The sequence below is a fragment of the Lynx rufus genome, unplaced genomic scaffold (genome assembly GCF_022079265.1).
Source record: "Lynx rufus isolate CCGP_SWC_20201006 ecotype Redwood Valley unplaced genomic scaffold, mLynRuf1.p SCAF_3, whole genome shotgun sequence".
NCBI lineage: Eukaryota > Metazoa > Chordata > Mammalia > Carnivora > Felidae > Lynx > Lynx rufus.
In genome coordinates, this window is record NW_025814845.1 from 92,237,780 (window position 1) to 92,256,268 (window position 18,489).

Genomic DNA, 18,489 nt, shown 5'->3' on the forward strand with positions numbered 1-18,489 from the left:
CTTTCTCTCTGCCCCCCCCCCCAACTCGCACTCTATCTATCTCTAAGAAATAGATAAACGTTAAAAAATTTAATTAAAAAAGTACAGAAGATACTATATAAATATTATTTTATAAATACACTACATATAATGAGAATTTATATGTATGCCATAGGATTATATTAAAATTCTAAATATCTTTAGTTTTAACAGTGTTAGGTAATGGGAAATGTAAATCTCTAAAACTGAAACGAAGATAGGGAATTTGGTAAATATTGTTTCCATATATCTTTGTCCTCATTCTTTTAGGAATTATGTGTAGGAATTGGTTCACTTTGATTATAGCTGGTTTTATAATAGTAAATATATGTATACTACATTGTGAAGGTGTGTTATATGTATCATCATTTCAAAAGTTTACTTCATAGTATTCTCTCTTTCCTTTTCTGGTATTCTTCCCTGGTTTAAACTTTACAAATGATTAAAAATGTCTTTTTTATTGTTTGTCCTCAGAATGGCTTCACTCCTTTATACATGGCTGCCCAAGAGAACCACATTGATGTTGTAAAATATTTGCTTGAAAATGGAGCTAATCAGAGCACTGCTACTGAGGTAAGACCGTCAACCCAGAGGTTCAAATTCTTTGATCTTAATGTCCATATTCTTTTTATCCAGCTGCAAAGGATCTCCATTATCTTGTCTAAAATATGCTAGAATGTTCATGGGGCGCCTGGGTGGCTCAGTCAGTTAAGCATCTGACTTTGGCTCAGGTCATGATCGGGCTCTGTGCTGACAGCTCAGAGCCTGGAGCCTGCGTCAGATTCTGTGTCTCCCTCTCTCTGCCCCTCCCCTGCTCATGCTCTCTCTCTCTCTCTCTCTCTCTCAAAGAATAAACATTAAAAAAATTTTTTTAAATAATAAAATATGCTAGGAGTGTTCATGTTACTTGTGTAACGTACAATGATGGCCATGAACAAAGGACCCAGTGCACACAGTTGAATGAGTTTATGCCTTGATTTGGGATTCATGTCAACTTATTCTTACATGAACTCATGCTTCCATCAATTTGCCATTCTCTAGGTTTTGGGAGTTTTTATACTATTTTAAAATCAGATTACAGTAAATCCTATCCATTTCTTTTCATCACTATTGTATCTGTTAGGATCCAATTTAATTCTCTAAATGAACAATTTTTAATGATCAGAAATTATTCATAGGTATCTGTGTTAGCACAATTTTATGAGGAATGTGTGACAAAAATAAAGCTGTTCACATTTTCTGAAGCGCAAATTATGGCATATAGTTGTATGACTATGATTATAGCAACAATTAAATAGGATGTTCAAAGTCCATTTAGTATCAAAACATTCAGGACATCTAGACATAAGAAAGGGTTAGAGTGGGCCAGTTTAGAACATCACTTTCCTTTTCAAACTATGCATGTCCTCCAAGAAACAGACTTGCTTTGTTATTTTCTTTCTCATTTTTGGTAGGCACGTTAAGGAGCAAGTTCAGTGGTTGCTTAGAACTGCGATTTCTAAGTGATCCTCCAGAAACACTTGAGTTTGGAGAAACTGTCTCCAAACCACCACTGTGAGGTGGTGCCTCGTGGGGCCAAAGCTTGGAAGTGAGTGACACAGAGAAGGGAAAAAAGTTCCACTGGGTCATGCCACTCCTCACCCCTTTCAACCAGATTATGCAGGCTGTGTTTTTCCTTTCTCATATTTTGTGCCTCCACTGATAGAACTTTAAAACTCCTGGCTTGGAGTGAGAGATGATTGATAGATGCTTGCCCTCCAGAAACTAAGTTGGTAACTTTTAACGTCTATTAAGGACTTCCTTTCTTTCTGAAGGATTAAGTCTTTAGGTGAAATAAACATGAATTCCTTTCTATCCTGCCCTGGGGGAAGAGATCATCATAATCTATTAAATCCATTTCCAGTCCCTTTGGCAGAAAACTTTATGGAGCCAATTGCAATAACTTTCTGACAGCTTATTCTCATTACTTAAAAAAAAAAAAATCCCAAGAAACCACTATTAATGGGGCCATGTTTCTTATTTGTTTATGACTGGAAAACACAACTGCCCAATGTAAAATGATTTCAAGTTCTGTATTTAACACACAGATTTTACACTCTTACCATGTGGGTAAAGTGTGATTTTTATGATTTGAGGCCTTTTTTTTTTTTTTTCTTTTTTCCTGAGACACTAATTATGTCAATGAGTAGCATATGACTATCTTCAGGTAAATCTTGAGTAACTATGTGAGACTCTATCTCTGTATCAGGACAACTGAGAAATGTACCAAAATAAGGAAATCTGTGTCTGTTTTATTTTAGTTTCTTGAATGCAGAATCACTTCCCCCAAGAAACCATCACAGTCCAGAGTTCTAGCCACCGGATAGATTTATTATTTCTAGTGTACGGTTTAGAGAAATTCTGCTTGCTGGTATTCATAGCTGTCTCAAGGCTCCTTTGGTGTAGCTCTCTGTAGCATTTCAGTCTGGTTCAAAAAATATCCCTTTATATACACTGCATCAGCAGAGGCCATGTTGCACTGTGATTCTCAAAAAATGAAAACCCTCTCTGATTTCTACACAAAAATGCAGCTTTTGCAAGTGAATCGTATGAGGTTTGAAGCTTAGCTTAGACATGTGTATGCTTGTTGTTTAAGTTTTTAATCACTTAAATAACTAGAATTAATTTCTGACTGACTGGACATATATAAGCTTAGTTGATTAATCCCCCCCTCCCCTTTGCTGGCCCTAATGATTATCAAGTAACACGCATATGGACATTCCCTTTTAGTCTATCGTTCTGTAAAACCTACCATGTTTCCAGGGCTTTAGGACTGATTACTGTTTGATATTTTATATTGTATTGCCAGATACCTTGTACAGTCTCATGTGCACACGTGTGAATATGCCTAAAGAAGACATTTCCTCTGTGCCCAAAAGTAGCCCTAATTTGTAAAAATTAACTACTAATCAAGACATTGTGACCACTTTAAAAAGCAGATAATCATGAGATTATTCAATACTTCCATGAAACTCATGTTTGAAAATAAATCTTTAAATATTTGAAATTTCCCATAATTATAGCAATTAACATTGGTAAATAAACGATGAAAAATGAAGCTACTGAATTTTCATATGGGTTTCCTTTTTCATGGAGTTAGTTGAGGCGCTTGAAAAAATCATTTCAAATATTCACCCCTCCCTCATGAAGCATAGAATAGAATGAAATCCATGTGGTAGACATTGAAAGTTAAATTCTTTGAGGGGAATTCTCTGTCCCTCCAGTACTAATTTTATAACTCTTAACTCTCCTTCTTCCTGAACATTACCAAAATTGAAGGCTAAAAACTTTTTCATTAGGTTCTGTACTGTCAGCAAATGCCTTGTCTCTAAGAAAAAACAAAAACAAAGTTCATACTCTTTTCATATAAACTATCACAGTGTTGCAGGGGATAATCGAATATGTATATGATAATGAGCCTGTTCTTTCTTTCTCAACAGAAAACTTAATTTGTGCCAAAGTTCTAAATTTAGGCTACTATTTTTCATTTTACAATGCTACATGTTGTATTCTTCCATTCTATTAAGTAATGTGTTTATCTAAAATTCAATTCTTATTAAAACAAATTCAAGTCTTTTTGTGGTAGTGCTATAGGAAATCAATTTTTCTCAAAATGCTACAGTTTAAAAAAGTTATCATTGAAAACAAATCGAGTAGTTAGATTATGGTAAATTGCTGTTGTCTCTAAAATGTAATCATTAATATACAATCTTATTGTCCTCATCTCTTCTATGAATGGAAACTTCTGAGACTTGTTTTCAAGTTTTTGTGGAGTAAGGGAGGTTTTAAAATACACAGAGCCTAGGATATATATGATATATGTAGATTTTTTTCTATTTGTCACCTTTCTACTAACTGAATACTTGTTTCTAGAAAGAAAACATAGTTTCCAAATTTACAAGCATGGTTATCCATCTACCCTTAAAATTCCTTTAACTTTGATGATCTGTGCTATTGTTTTATTTTTTTTAACTTGTTGCCAAGTTTAGAATTAAAAATCTGTTTTTTCATTACCTAGCACATTGTATCTAAATGATCTAAGTAATATAAAATTCAATGAAGTATAAAATTAATGAACTAGCCTTATTTATCAAAAAGTTTTAGGTTACATTATGTTCCAAATTTGCCACATTAATTGGTAATAGACCATTCCATTGATAATTATTATTGTTCTCCCCTAATCGATACAGAGACATTTAGAAGTTTGCATATTTAATTACAGAATTTATTTCCCTGTCTTAGCTACTGTATCTTTGCTTCTCAGTCAGACTTGGTCTCTCTTATTCCAACCCTTCCCACTTTTTCCTTTTGATTAGCCTGTATACTTAACGTTGGTTCCGATTTTTATTTTCCCATTCTAAACATACATTTAAGTTCACCTTATGTGAAGTATGCTTTGTTAGGGAATGCAGATGTTTTTCAAAATATTTAGAACAGAAGCTAGGAAAATAATCTGATGAAACCAGTCCATAGTACAGCATAGGACAGTTGATCATCTGCTTTAATCTTCACAGGAATATTTAATCCCTTTGCTTTTCTTCTCCATCTTAATTCTTATTTTAAACATTAGAGGCATTGCTTACAGTTGAATCCCATGCTTCCAAAATTTAATTGAGGGTTTTTCCTTCTATTTTGCTAGGATGGCTTTACGCCACTAGCTGTGGCACTCCAGCAAGGACACAACCAGGCAGTGGCCATCCTCTTGGAGAATGACACCAAAGGGAAAGTGAGGCTGCCGGCTCTGCATATCGCAGCGAGGAAAGACGACACCAAATCTGCCGCACTCCTGCTTCAGAACGATCACAACGCTGACGTACAATCCAAGGTAAAAGCTGAACACATTTGTGGACAGGAACTCTCCGGCTGCCAGCTTCCTCCTGGGGGATGATACAGAAGTAGGCCATGGTGATAATGCAAAATTACTTCCGGTCATCCTAAGAGATAAATTACCGTCGGAGGTATTTCAGAAAGAAGGGGACCGGCTGTTGGGTATAATAACAACAAAATTTAAGATAATTGTCTCTTAAAGATGGGGTTCAGCTTTTTAGAAATCTGCTTACTTATTCTATTGGTATGGAATAAGAAAGGTATGGAATAAGAAATGGAATTAGAAAGGTAAAATTGTATTGTATGGATAGCATTACGGATGTCTTTTCTCAGTAGAATGTATTTTGGAACAGTGTATCCAGTTGCAGTGAGCAGATTGACCGTTTACTTAATTTTGCACTGTGTAATATCTTCCCTCTTCTTCCCACAAAACACTGCTTCAGATGATGGTGAATAGGACCACCGAGGTACAGTATTGTGGTTATACCAAAATATACCTTGTTTTTATTTATTTTACTTTTTTGCCCAGTTAGAATAAATGCTCACTAATTCGTACTAATGATTGGAATTTCCATTATTAGGAAATTGATTTTAGAGACTTTTCCCATAATTAAGGCAAATGAATAATTCAAAAATTTTAATGTAATATGTATTTGATGTTTTTTTTAAATCAGTGAAACTATTTAAATAGCTTACTAGAGTAGAGCATGAAACAGAACTCCTTAATATGTATTTTACTGAGTTAGCTTTACTGTTAACTTTTTGCCAGTAAGAGATATGACCTTCTCTTAATGAAATTTCTCTGCTTAGAGTTTAGCAAAGTGAAATTTAAGGAGGTTTCTTTGCAACTGTTTTATCTTCTTATCTCATTGCAGTTGCCCTTTTCTTCCTGTACTTTTTTAACCACATTGCATATAATCAATAGTGATAGCGAGCATATTATTATCGAAGCATTTGCTTTTATCTTGCTAAGTCTTAACAGTACTTGACATGAAATTATCTATTTTCCACATACCAAAGTAAGTCACATTGATCACCAAGAATATTCAGTTCAGAAGTCTCTCAGTAGTGTGTGTGTGTGTGTGTGTGTGTGTAGTCTTTCGACCATTGCTACTGAGATGCCTTCTATTGTTGAAAGTATATGATAAAAATTAACCAGTATTCAAAGGCAAATGACTGTGTAGATTGATTTTCACTGAGTTGAGGGGACTTTGTAGACTAACCTCTCATGATCACTGGGCTGTGGATCTAGAGAGGTTTTGAGCATTCATTTGGTATTTAGTAGTATTAGAGTATTTCTAAAATTAAAATCTTGTTTGTTAATAAATGTACCTATTGAGATATGAATATATTTGAATTAGTCATATTATTTCTTTTGTTCCATATCTGTGCATGGGACTTAGGTCATAGATTTTTTTTTAAAAAGGCCCAATTGGTTGGTGAAATTTCTCAAGACTAGAAACATATAAATTGATATCTTAATTGCTGGTTTTAATAACTTTAATTTTATAGGTGATTTTTGGTGGTTGTTTAAGAGATGTTTTTGAAAGCAATATTGGCTGTAAACATTGTATTGAAAGCAGCAGTTTGGGAAGATTCGTACTGAGTTAGAAATATTTCTCTGAGGATAATAGAGTAACAAAGAGGGGAGCCCTTCCATTGATTCCCCTGTAGAAAAGTGAACTGAGCTTTCTACCTCCATGGTAACCAGGCAAGAGTTTCTCTGAGGGGCTTCTACGAGCCACATGTCGATCCAAGAGTCACAGTCTGAAGCATCCTCATGGATGGTTGATGAGGCTGTGTCAGACAATAAATTTGTTTATTTTTGCAAATCAGAAAAATAATTTGAAAATGATTCACCAGCAATCACTACGTTCTTTTCCTGAAATGAAATTGTAACTTAAATGGTAGACTTACATTCAGGATATGTCTAGGTGGCAGGAACTATCAAGATACAAATGAAAAACTTCCAGTCAATTATTTCCTAAAATATAAAAATTTGACATTTTATAAAATAACAGCCAGGTTGTAGATTCATGTTTCCCTCCATTTTGACATGAGTATTTGGCATCCTGTAGACACAAAAATATCTTTACCACAAGTGTGGGATTTGGATTGATAGTTACTATTATTATTTTGTGTCTTGTTTCTCTATAGTCAGAAATCATTTGTAGCTAATTTGGTTGATAGCAGGGGGGAATTTCCATTACCTAAGATATCTGAATGCTTATTTAGTCCATTTAAAAAGCAAAATCAACAAAAACTATCAAATGAATAGAAAAATAACGGTTGTGATTCATATAATATTTCTTAAAAACAATATTATATACCTCAAAGTTCATTTCAAATAAAAGGGAATGATACAAATTAACCTCAAAGATGCAGGATTTGATATCCAATTCTATAGGAACAGTCTTTATTGTTCCTCTCATCTTTTATTGAGTAATGAGAATTATGAAATTATGGAGAGCAAGAATAATAGATTTTTTAGCATTTTAATAATGAAAGAGTAAATATACTTCTTTTGTGAAAATGGCAAAAATTTCTAACTAAATTTCATCAGAATAAGGAATGAAAGAAAGTATACTTTTCTTCCATGAAGACTTTCAGATTCATTTTTTAAATATTTTGAGAGTAGGAGTGCAGTTGGTTAAGCGTCTGACTTCTGCTCAGGTCATGGTCTTGTAGTTCATGAGTTTGAGCCTCTCATCAGGCTTTGCGCTGAGAGTGCAGAACCTGCTTTGGATCCTGTCTATCCCCCTCTCTCTGCCCCTCACTCACTCACACTCTCTCTCTCTCTCAAAAATAAATAAACATTAAAAAAAATTCTGAAAGTAAACAGTTCTCTAATGTCCATACATTTGATTTAACTTGCTTATTATTTTATGTCAATCTTATTGATAAAATTTAGTTTAATTAACATTCAAAATTGTGTTCAGCTAAATTGTTTTCTTTATTTTATATTTACATTGATGCCAGGTATATTATTTAATTTTTTTTTTTAAATTTTTTTCATTGTAACAGCATAGTCTCACTAAACAGTTATTAGAGAAGACAGAAATATCATGACAGTGTAAATGATGTGGAATGAATTGTACACCTCTGTAAAAGTTTCTCACAATATTTTCATTGTTCCAAAGACACAATGCCAACCAATGTTGGTTTTTTTTTTATTGAAAATCCCCAAACTAAACAAAACTATGGTTTTGTGTCTTTCTCTGAAGAAAAAATTTTTAATTCATAATTATGTGAATTCTGTGGCTGACACCTTATGTTGTTTAATCATATTCTGTTTTTCTCTAAAGCTTAACCAAGTCAAGATACATGGTTTTGTATAAACAACAAATCTCATAGACAGACAAATCATGAAGCTAATTACAAATAATGTTGCCAAGAAATATAGGGTATTTATTTACCTGCTTATAGCCTTAGTTATTTACTATCTTGTAATACTAAAATTTAAAGAGCTTTATTAAAGCATTTATTATCTTAATTGTGTTGCTCACATGTTAGGTAGACAATTACGTGTGATTTTCTTCACTAATCCAGGGACTATAACATATGGAGGTGAAATGATTTACTGTTATTCTCTTTGCTTTCCATAGAGTGGTTTTACCCCTTTGCACATTGCTGCCCACTATGGAAATGTCAACGTGGCAACTCTTCTTCTAAACCGGGGAGCTGCTGTGGACTTCACAGCGAGGGTATGGTTTAAAATAGTTTCTCATTTTAGATAGCAGTAAATGAGAATTTTATTAAAGTAAAAACGAATAACAATAAAGTTTTTTTTTTCCTTGACTGAATCTATGCTGGATATATTAGATTTTTCATTTTTTTCTTTGCATCATAGCACATCATCATGACCCAATAAATGAAAAATAAGAATGTGTAAATTCACAGGCACACAAATCATTTGTAGTAGTTAAGGAGGATATTAGTTCTGACCTCAGTGTGAGTAGTTATATTTAAAGATCACTCCATGAATCATGAATGAGCAACTTCAAGTCAATAAACAATTAAACTGTTAAAACATTAATTATCAAATGTAAAAGAACATTTATACAATGTTATGATCATTATGGGGCATATAATTTGACAGAAAAATGTTTTTAATGAATTGAGAATGTGCTCATATAAGGAGTCTAGCCAAAATACATAACAAGACATCATGTTGCATTATATGTTTAATGGTATGCTTTCACTGGAAAGAATTCACTTACATCCTAATTACAAAACTCAGTGTACTCAGTATGAATCAGTACATGCAATATTTGAATATTTGCAAAATTACAACATATAAAAAATTAGGTACCTATTCTTGCCATAATGATGATATACGATAGCCAATAAAATAAATAACTACAATTCATATATATGGTGTTTTTGGCCCTGAGAAGTCTTCTGTACTGAAACTGTGTCGAGTTATTTACAAGTTGTTTTTCATACTGAAATATTCTGAAGAAGATGTTTTTAAGAATCTTTTTTTCTAACGGTTATTGAATATGTATATTTACATCCTGTTTTTAAGTATATAGGAAACTTTAAGATGTCAGAATCTTTCAGTTCATGGATATTTTAGAAAGAGCGATAGACTTTGGACTAGAGCTCTGTCCTAAGTAGAATCTGAAATTTTGTTTATTATGCGAAAGTGCTCCCTTTGTCCCTTGACAATGTGTACAATGTAATGTGTACATTCAATTCATATGTTGTGGTTATAGACAAACTTAATTATGCAGCTTCATTCCATTTTTCATTCTCTAACTATAGTGCTTTGTGGTTTGTGTGCTTTTTTGTTCCTTAAAAATCAAAGACATGAAACTTTAAAAACCTTGAATCAAATTACCACATGGGTCACAACCTTCTTTGTGCCTTTTAACACAAAGTTTTCACCATCATGCCCTGTCATACCCAACATGCTCTTATTTCGTCTTCCCATGGTGTAGAATGGAATCACCCCTCTGCATGTGGCTTCCAAAAGGGGAAACACAAACATGGTGAAGCTCTTGCTGGATCGTGGTGGTCAGATCGATGCCAAAACTAGGGTGAGTGTCTCTGTTCTTTGAATTTCCTACCATTTTTGTTTTTTGTATTCTTGAAGCAGGCACCTTAAAATACCAGTGCTTAAATATAAACAATGCATTTTCAAGGAAATTGCTTTCTTGGATTCAATTTAAATTTCATACAATATTTAAAGGTTTCTCATTGGAAAGTGAAAATAATATTTGCTCATAAGTGCTGAAGAAACAGAATGCTAGCTCCTCAATGAGACAGTTTTTTAAGTCCATGCTTATTTTGGGGAACAAAGATCAAAGATTGAACGGAAGCATCTCTGATTATCAGCTGTACCTTTCAAAAACCCAAACTCATAAACATACATTAAGCTTTGAGATTGTGGCTTTTACATAAAATATTTTAATACATGTTGACAATCCTTTGCTTCTAACTTTCCAATTTTTAGATCGTTTTTCTTAGGTGGTCATACTATACTGACCTGAACAAACAATCTGCTATATGCTTATGGAACAAAGGCATATAGTTATTAGATTGCACCTTTAGTCAATCCAATTTGATACAAGTCAGTGCCCTTCATTCACTTCAAATTTGTTAAGTAAAATGTAATTCTGAGCTTTCTATACTCCCAACAAATAGATAATAAGATAGGCAGGAGAATACAACTGTTAGAAGCACAGCGTCTGAAGGCTGACTACCTGATTTCAAATTTTACTTCCACAACTTACTAGCTGTATGATATTGGCAGTTGACTTACTATCTTCTCTGAACTTAGGCTACTGTTGGTAACCTATCTCATACGGTTGTATGAGAATTAACTCTTAGATTCTTATTATTTACTTTTTTAAAAGTGGAGGGGGGTCAATTACTTAGCTACTCATAATTTTTTATTATGTTACTGGAATTATAAGTAGTTACTTGCTTAAACATTAAACCAGTACTTCAATATTCGTTCTCTGGAATACATTTGCTTAATCATAGGCTTCAGCAAAATTTTAAATATTCTTATAATGTGAACATTTTCAAATACACAGTGGCGTAAGAAGTCTATAAAAGATTGGGCAATAGGATGTATCCCTTGTGATATTTTATTCACTTTGTTTAATCCTGGGACTTTATATTTTCAGAGTCAAAGGACCAGGGATCAAATCTAGTTCTTTTGCAAATCTTGAGGCTGGCAAATGCTTTTATTTAATTAGCCTTATCATCTTTGTGCTTCTAAGAACTACACCAGTCCCAGACTGTACATTCTGTTTTTTAATGACCTCAGGAACTGTTGCTTTCATAATCTCATTTCTCTAAGACATTTGGTCCAGATCATCTACGTCATGTTATCATGTGGGAATTCTAGGGTGGTTTACTTTGTCTGTCAAGATCTTTGTTGTAGTGTCTACTGTCTTTGCATTAGAGTTTTATATGATTTCTACTCTTTGCTGTGTTGGCATGCCTTTTCCCTTGCTGTGCTGTAGGTATGCAGAATTTGGAACCATTATGCACAGTGTTTCATGCCTTGCTTACTTGTTTTTCATGTTTAAAGGACAGTTTCTGTGCCTCCTCTTTTAAATATGTTATTAACATAATGTCTCCCTTTACACTTACCTCTCCATTTCTATTGAGACTCTCTAATAATTGAGAGTACCAATGGAAAGAAAGCACTTGGCAAATGCAACAGAATTTTATCTTGGCCAATGTCTTCAAAATCCGCATGCTCTTGTTAGTATTTTTCTGGAGTATTCATTCATTTTGAGGCAAGTGATTTTGTTCTTATTGATCATTGCAATATTTGCTTACTTCTTTAAAAGATGCTCTAATTTGCGTAGCCTACATACATTTCCATATGTAATTTAAGTCTAACTCCAATTAGGGAGTGCGTTTTCATAAAAAGCATACTAAGATATGGAGAGAAATGGATTCTTATGCTAGTTCTGCCATTAACTAATTGTTCTTGAGCAAGTTAATCAAATATAAGCTTTGGTTTCTTCTGTAAAAGGAATATTTGGACTGTATTTCATCCAATGAAACTTTTACATATACAAATAAGTTGAATTTCATTCAAGAACTTATAAATCAAAAAGTAGATTTTATAATTGTATACATTGTGTGGATCTTCTGTTCATTCATTCCCTAAACAGATAGTTTTTGAGTTCCTACTTAACGCCTAGAGATACAGCAGTTAATATGATAGACTAGGTCCCTTTACTCACAGAGATGCAAATTAATAGTACCCAAAGAATTAGATTAGCAGTATGCTAGTAAAAGTTTACTAATTGGCTTTCAAAAAACAAACTCTGATTTGGAGCTTTTGCCTTTGCTGACTTCTGTAGAGTAAATACTCCCCATACCTCCATCATGGCCAGTTAGAGCTACCAATAGGGTATCACTGAATACAACATTGGGAAGAGATGTGCAAAAACTTGGCTCTCACTACTTTGTGTGGGTTGGCTCCGGCACACCCCAGGATTGAGTACAGTACAGTATTGAATGGTGGTACTGAGCTTTTCCCACCATAAGTTAAAATACTTCCTTATCTCTAAGAAGTAGGATTTTAAAAGCAATTGAATTCTTTTAATTCTGGCTGTAACTAAAACAACTATATCTTTCTTACCAAAGGCAAAGTCAAGTAGAAGGTAATACTGAAATCAAGGACTGCGGTCTGGAATTTGGAGGCTGGTTCTGCAACTATCACATTTTATTATTAAAGTAAAAGGAATCTGGTTAGCTTTCTCTTTTGTCTTTTGAAAGTATATTTTAAAACAGAAAAATTTTATATTTACTGTTGACTGCTTTTTAGGTAGTACAATGGAGGCTCTACATAAGGAATTAAGAATAATATTTTTTTTCATTTTTTATCATAGAGATTTCAGTTTCTTGTAGCAAACATACTAGTCGTAAACATTCTCAATCTAGTATATTCTATCAAGGATTTTCCACCTGATCTTCTCATTGTTAATCTCGTATATAAGGTTTTCATTATCTAGAGAAAAGCAGAATATGTAGAGGCTTGCAGGTAATTAAAAATATCTTGCCCACTGATCCTTTCCCACTTTTGCCAGCACTTTGTCAATCATTGAGACATTGTGCATGTCATTGACATTCTCATCATTGACTGGGATCTAGTGGGAAACTGAGACATTTTCACCAGAGCCCGGTTTTCTGCTATCTGAAAAAATCTCACGTTAATGTTAAAAACATTAACAGAAATTTCATAGCTGGTTTAAAATGGTATTACTAATCCAGGTTTTATTAAGAACATTATTCTGTCTTTATTTTTAAACATATATTATTTATATGTGGAGATACTCCATATAAGGTTAAATTATTGAAATGCATGTTTCAATGCAAACGATGAAAGTATACAAAAACATTAAAAGATGATGAACAAAAACCAATATATCAGAAAAAGTGTTCATAATTATTAAAGCAACAACAATAGTGGCCACCAATTGTCATATGCTCACTGTTCTAGGCCCCCTGCTAAGTACTCTACAAATATTTTATTTCCTTTTCCTAACAATTTATGAAGTGTGTATTATCTGCTTGTTGAGAAAATGTGGAGGCCTTCATTTGAGAAATGAGACTCCCAACGGGAAAAGTGACTTTCAGAGGAGTTATGTAACTTGACCTAGGATACACAGGGTAATAAATACAAGAGCCTGTGTTCATTCACAGACTTCAGGCTACATCTACAATCTAAGCAGAGGGGAGGAAGGGAAAAGATAAGGAAAGAACTGGTTGTAAAAAGCTAATGCTGTGGGCTATCAACTGGAAAAATGGTGTCCCTCTAATGTTGATTGATTTAACCTATTAAGGATTATCAACATCATGGTGTGATATGAACTGATTCTAGTGAAGAAAAAAAAAGAACAAAAGGAAAGGAACCGTGGGAGGGGAGGAATGTAAGCTTTAAATACAGTCTTAAGAATTTAAGTTAAAAAAGGTATTGAACAGATCATTGCCCCTAAGAGTTAAAAAAAAGTAAATAAAAAAGTCCTGGAACACAAAACCTTGGTAAGATTCAGGGGGTGGGGGCAATAATGAGACACTGTACTTATAGAAAATATGTAAAATCTATTCAGATTGAGCATGTTGGGAAACTTGAACTTAGTATAATTCCCATATCCTTGATAAGGGTAGATAAATTGCATCAGACTTAGAATCAATGTAATCCTTACTGTTCTTGTGTGGTTTTAAGTGTTCTCTATATTTTCCTATTGTTATTCTGAGAATATCAGAAGATTTCAACATGATTATACAATGAATATTTCATGTATTCTGTAGGAAAAATACCTATTCTAAAAATGATTTAAGGCAGAGTCCCCTCATCTTTCAAACAAAGGTTGTAAGTTAAACAGGATAAGAAGAATTATCCCCATTTTATGTATTGTGAAGTTGAGCCTCACAGAGAATATCCATAGTGGATGATCTGAGACTCACACCTGAAGCTCCCTGATTCCAGAGCCCATTTGCTGGACCATTGCATATAATGCCTTCATTCACTACAGTTGATTTCTCAAACTCTAGTTCTCCATGGAGCCCCCACCAAGAATATGTTTGAGAAATCAAGCTATATCTAATAGTTATATAAACTAAGTAGCAACTAACACTCTGTACTTTAACCACAAGGTATGTTATCAAGATACAAAAGCACAATCATCTTAATCGCTTTGCCTGCACAGTTACTTTTTTTAGACTCCTCTCTGGCAAACTTTAAAATAACTTGGCATCCCAACTACAGTAGTTAAATACTTTTTTTTTTTTTCTGGAAAGGCAGTCTTTTCATGCTAATTCCTACATATCTAAAATTGCAAGGTCTATTTTGGATATTCAGTATCTTAATACTAGCTAAGGAGATTTAACAAAGCAAAGTATCATTATAATTCAAGGTTCTAGACCGGGACACTTGGGTGGCTCAGTCAGTTAAGTGTCTGGCTCTTGATCTCGGCTCAGGTCATGATCTTGTGGTGCCTGAGTTTGAACCCCACCTTGGGCTCTGCGCTGACAAATAACTCAAGGTCCTAGCCAGGACCAGAGTGCATGTTCAAATTTGATCATTTGAATATGGATTTGTTAAAGGATCTGTTTATAACATTGAGGGTGGATTGTAGGGAAGGCACAAAGGATAGTAGAGTATCCCCAGAGCTACCAACAGCAGGGCTCATTACCAACCCTAGGCCTGCAAGGTGAGAAGTAGGTTGCCAGAACTTCAAAGGAGAAAACTACATGATGGAGGCTGCTTTGGCAGGAGCATAATATTTGGTAAAGAGACACAGCAGACTAAGGAGATCCTTTACAGAGTGGCTTCAGGTCTTGCTGCATTTTCCATAGTCAACCAGAAGCCAGAGGGCAAGGTGGCTCACCAATACAATCTAGAGTTCTTTCTGTCAGACGTGGAGCAGAGGAGAGAAAGGTAGAGCGTGGATCTGGAAGGTAAAGGGAAAATACCTAGCATAGGATCCCAGAATGTTGGGATAGGAAGAGTGTTGTGATTCAGATGACTTATATTTATTAGGGGGAAAACATAATTCAGAACAATGGTCTTGGAAACAGAGACACAAAAGATAAGCTATTAGAGTTCTGGAAAATTCAGCTTTTGAAGACCTCTTAACGTCCCCATCCCTCATTTTCTCTGAATGCTACCTACCTTCTCAATGTCTTTCCCTATGACAATCTTTTTTTTTCCCCTTAAGCTTGAAATCTCTAGTTAATTTATGTACTCAGAATTTCATTTTCTCTCTCACTTCTTACCCATCGTTCGTACATTTTGCCTGATATTACCCATGCGCTCTGCTCTCTGGCCATTTCACCCTAAAGAGAAATAAAATCCAAAAGACAGAGGGAATTTGAGGATTTCTCTGGAATCAGAAACTACCTGAGAAGCATCAAGGTCAGAAAGTTTTATAAGTAACATAACACACAGTTATGCCATAATTCTGTTTGACACCTTTTTAATGCTATTATTATTAACAACAAATTTCACCTCTGAGAAATAACTATGTAGTTTTTAAAATGTTGAAAAATATATGTGGAAACCTTTAGAAGAATGTGAAAAACATGACTTTCTTCTCATGAGCAGCAGGGAGCATTTTAGGAGAATTTATAAAACTAGTAACAATTCAAGAGATGACATAGATGGACAAATTAGGTTAAGAAGAATTTGGGGGTAAAATTGTGTTAGGGCAACCAAAATGAAAATAGTTTAATGATATAACATCTGGTTGTAGTTTCAAGCAAGTAGGGTTTTCAAGTTCGACAAATGCAACAAACTCTGCCTTTCCATCTTCCCAAACAGGGAAACACAGGGCAAACAACATGTGTTTTTACATTGAACCTCTGCATGTGAGATCTCGCTTGCCTACACCCTCACTCTGTTTCATCCCTTTCTTTCTTTTTCTCTCTCTTGCCCTCTGTCAGGATCTCTCACTGTCTTGTCTTCCTGTCACTCTTCTCCTCTATCATTTAACTAATAGCAGTTCTATTACTGATGTATTGAATCACTAGGAACAAGTTCAGGAAACCTTCTCTTTGAAGTGGCATAAGAGGCAATCTGTGTGTGTGTGTGTGTGTGTGTGTTTAAGTTAACTCAGGCTTAATTCTTCAATTCTTTGGACAGGATGGGTTGACACCCCTTCACTGTGCTGCAAGAAGTGGACATGACCAAGTGGTAGAACTTCTGTTGGAACGGGGTGCTCCCTTGCTGGCAAGGACTAAGGTGGGTCATTATGGGTAAGATGGGATTGAAAGAACTCTTTAAGCCACTTTTTTGAATATGTCTTTTCTTCTTGAAATCAAAGCATTAATCAAGTATTTTCTAATTACTCAACAATTGCGTGCTAGAAATGAGGAGTGTATCTCAAACTGTTTTAAAGTTATTTAAAACTAAAAAATACAGGCATTAAAATGTATTGAATGTATACCTTCAAGTTCTTTCTATATTTTTACCACAGATGGAAATTTGAATATATTTCTATTATATGTAAATGAGTATATTGTATATAAATGAGAATATTCCTTATATTCTATACGTCTGTACTTTTATGATTCTGTGGGATGCTATAAAATACATATAAAATTGTCTTTTAAAGTAGCACAATTAGCAATATAAGATATTCTTTTGGCTCTCTAATCTTTATCTCTTAGGCAATACTAGTAAAAAGAATTACTTATCAATGGTGTTGGATGATTGTATTTAGGATTAGTAGATGACATGGAAAGCACAGTTTAGGATAGGCCATCTTCGAAGAACCATTAAACAAGCCTAACATTCTCTATGGCACAGTACATCTAGCATTTCTTGTCTTATTTCATCCATATGCTCAACTATGAAGAAAACTCTAACCAAAACCTGCACCCGGAACTGATTTGTTGGAGGTTTTCATTACAAAATGTATTTTACAAGCATTATTACTGTGCAAGTCCCCATTTTCTAGCCACTCTTTGGGTTACCAAGGAATATCATGAGATACAGATAAAAAATAATCACACAGAACTATTTTATAGCATATGCAACAATCGGATCCTTAATACAAGAAAAATTTAGACAAAGGACACTTCTTATGTTTTCTCTCTATTCTACCTTGCCTAGCCCCTGAACAGGATTGGCACCAACTGATGCTTTTACTAGGGTAAACTGAGAAGAATAGACAGCCAAAATAAGCAAATTTTTTTTATTTGTATTATATTTTAATTGAATATTTATTTGAAATTATTTGGAGCAAAACCCAGACCACATATTTAAAATATGTGTAGAATGAACTTAATCTTTAAAGCTGTGCCCTATAGGCCATGAAATGGTAGTTTCAAATCATATGTATTATTTTCATTCTCATACTGATACCATGAGTGTTGTAGAGTTTTATCTTTAAAATGTGACATTTTGGGCTGGATAATGCAGAGATAATTGTAGAAAGTTTTGTGGAGAAAACTTATTGAAATTTAAATGAAAATAACAAAATTTCACCAGTCATGTTGCAACCAATAAAAAACATATATCAAATTGAGAACAGACAGATTTGCTTTTCCACAAACTATAAAATAGTCTTGTCTACAGAGTTCACCTAAAATTGTCATGTCACTAATGAAGACAATGGATTACCTAGATGAATTTTTTACTGGCTTTCTTATAATATCAAACATCACTTATATGTAAGGACGTAGCATAAAGTATCTGTGACTGCATGATTGTATCTACTCATTTATTCAGTCATTCATTCATCCATGCATACAATTATCATAGTGAGTAGCTACAATGTGCCAGGCAGTGTTCTGATCAGTAAGGAACTATCAAGGTAAATAATACACAGTGTTTGTTCAAGAAGCTCAAAATTGAGTGGGTAAGGTAGATAAGGAGATAATAACAAAAAGTAGGGCTATGTTCAGGGTAAAGAACAGGGAGAAGATGAACTAATCAGGTTGGCAAGTTGATACCATAAGCCTGTGAGTGGAATAGGCACCTAATGCCAGACTATTCTTCCCCTTACATAAAACTCCCGGTTTTGAATCATCCATTATTCCTCCTTGAAGCAAATATTCATCTATCTAGTCACTCCCTCCCTCCATTCTTTGAAAATGCTAGCTCTTGGCAAACTGACTCTTCAC

At 34.1% G+C, this 18,489-nt stretch overlaps 1 protein-coding gene across 2 annotated transcripts in view; it reads left to right on the top strand.

The window, feature by feature from the left end:
- Positions 1–18,489, top strand: part of ANK2 (ankyrin 2) — a 243,421-nt gene that overhangs the window by 99,992 nt on the left and 124,940 nt on the right. The window contains exons 5-10 of one of the 2 annotated variants that reach the window (XM_047090905.1): positions 493–591; positions 4,697–4,882; positions 5,328–5,351; positions 8,490–8,588; positions 9,828–9,926; positions 16,505–16,603. In XM_047090905.1, the coding sequence (XP_046946861.1) occupies positions 493–591; positions 4,697–4,882; positions 5,328–5,351; positions 8,490–8,588; positions 9,828–9,926; positions 16,505–16,603 (606 nt within the window). The remainder of the gene's footprint in view (positions 1–492; positions 592–4,696; positions 4,883–5,327; positions 5,352–8,489; positions 8,589–9,827; positions 9,927–16,504; positions 16,604–18,489) is intronic. The other variant, XM_047090906.1, reaches the window with a different exon arrangement.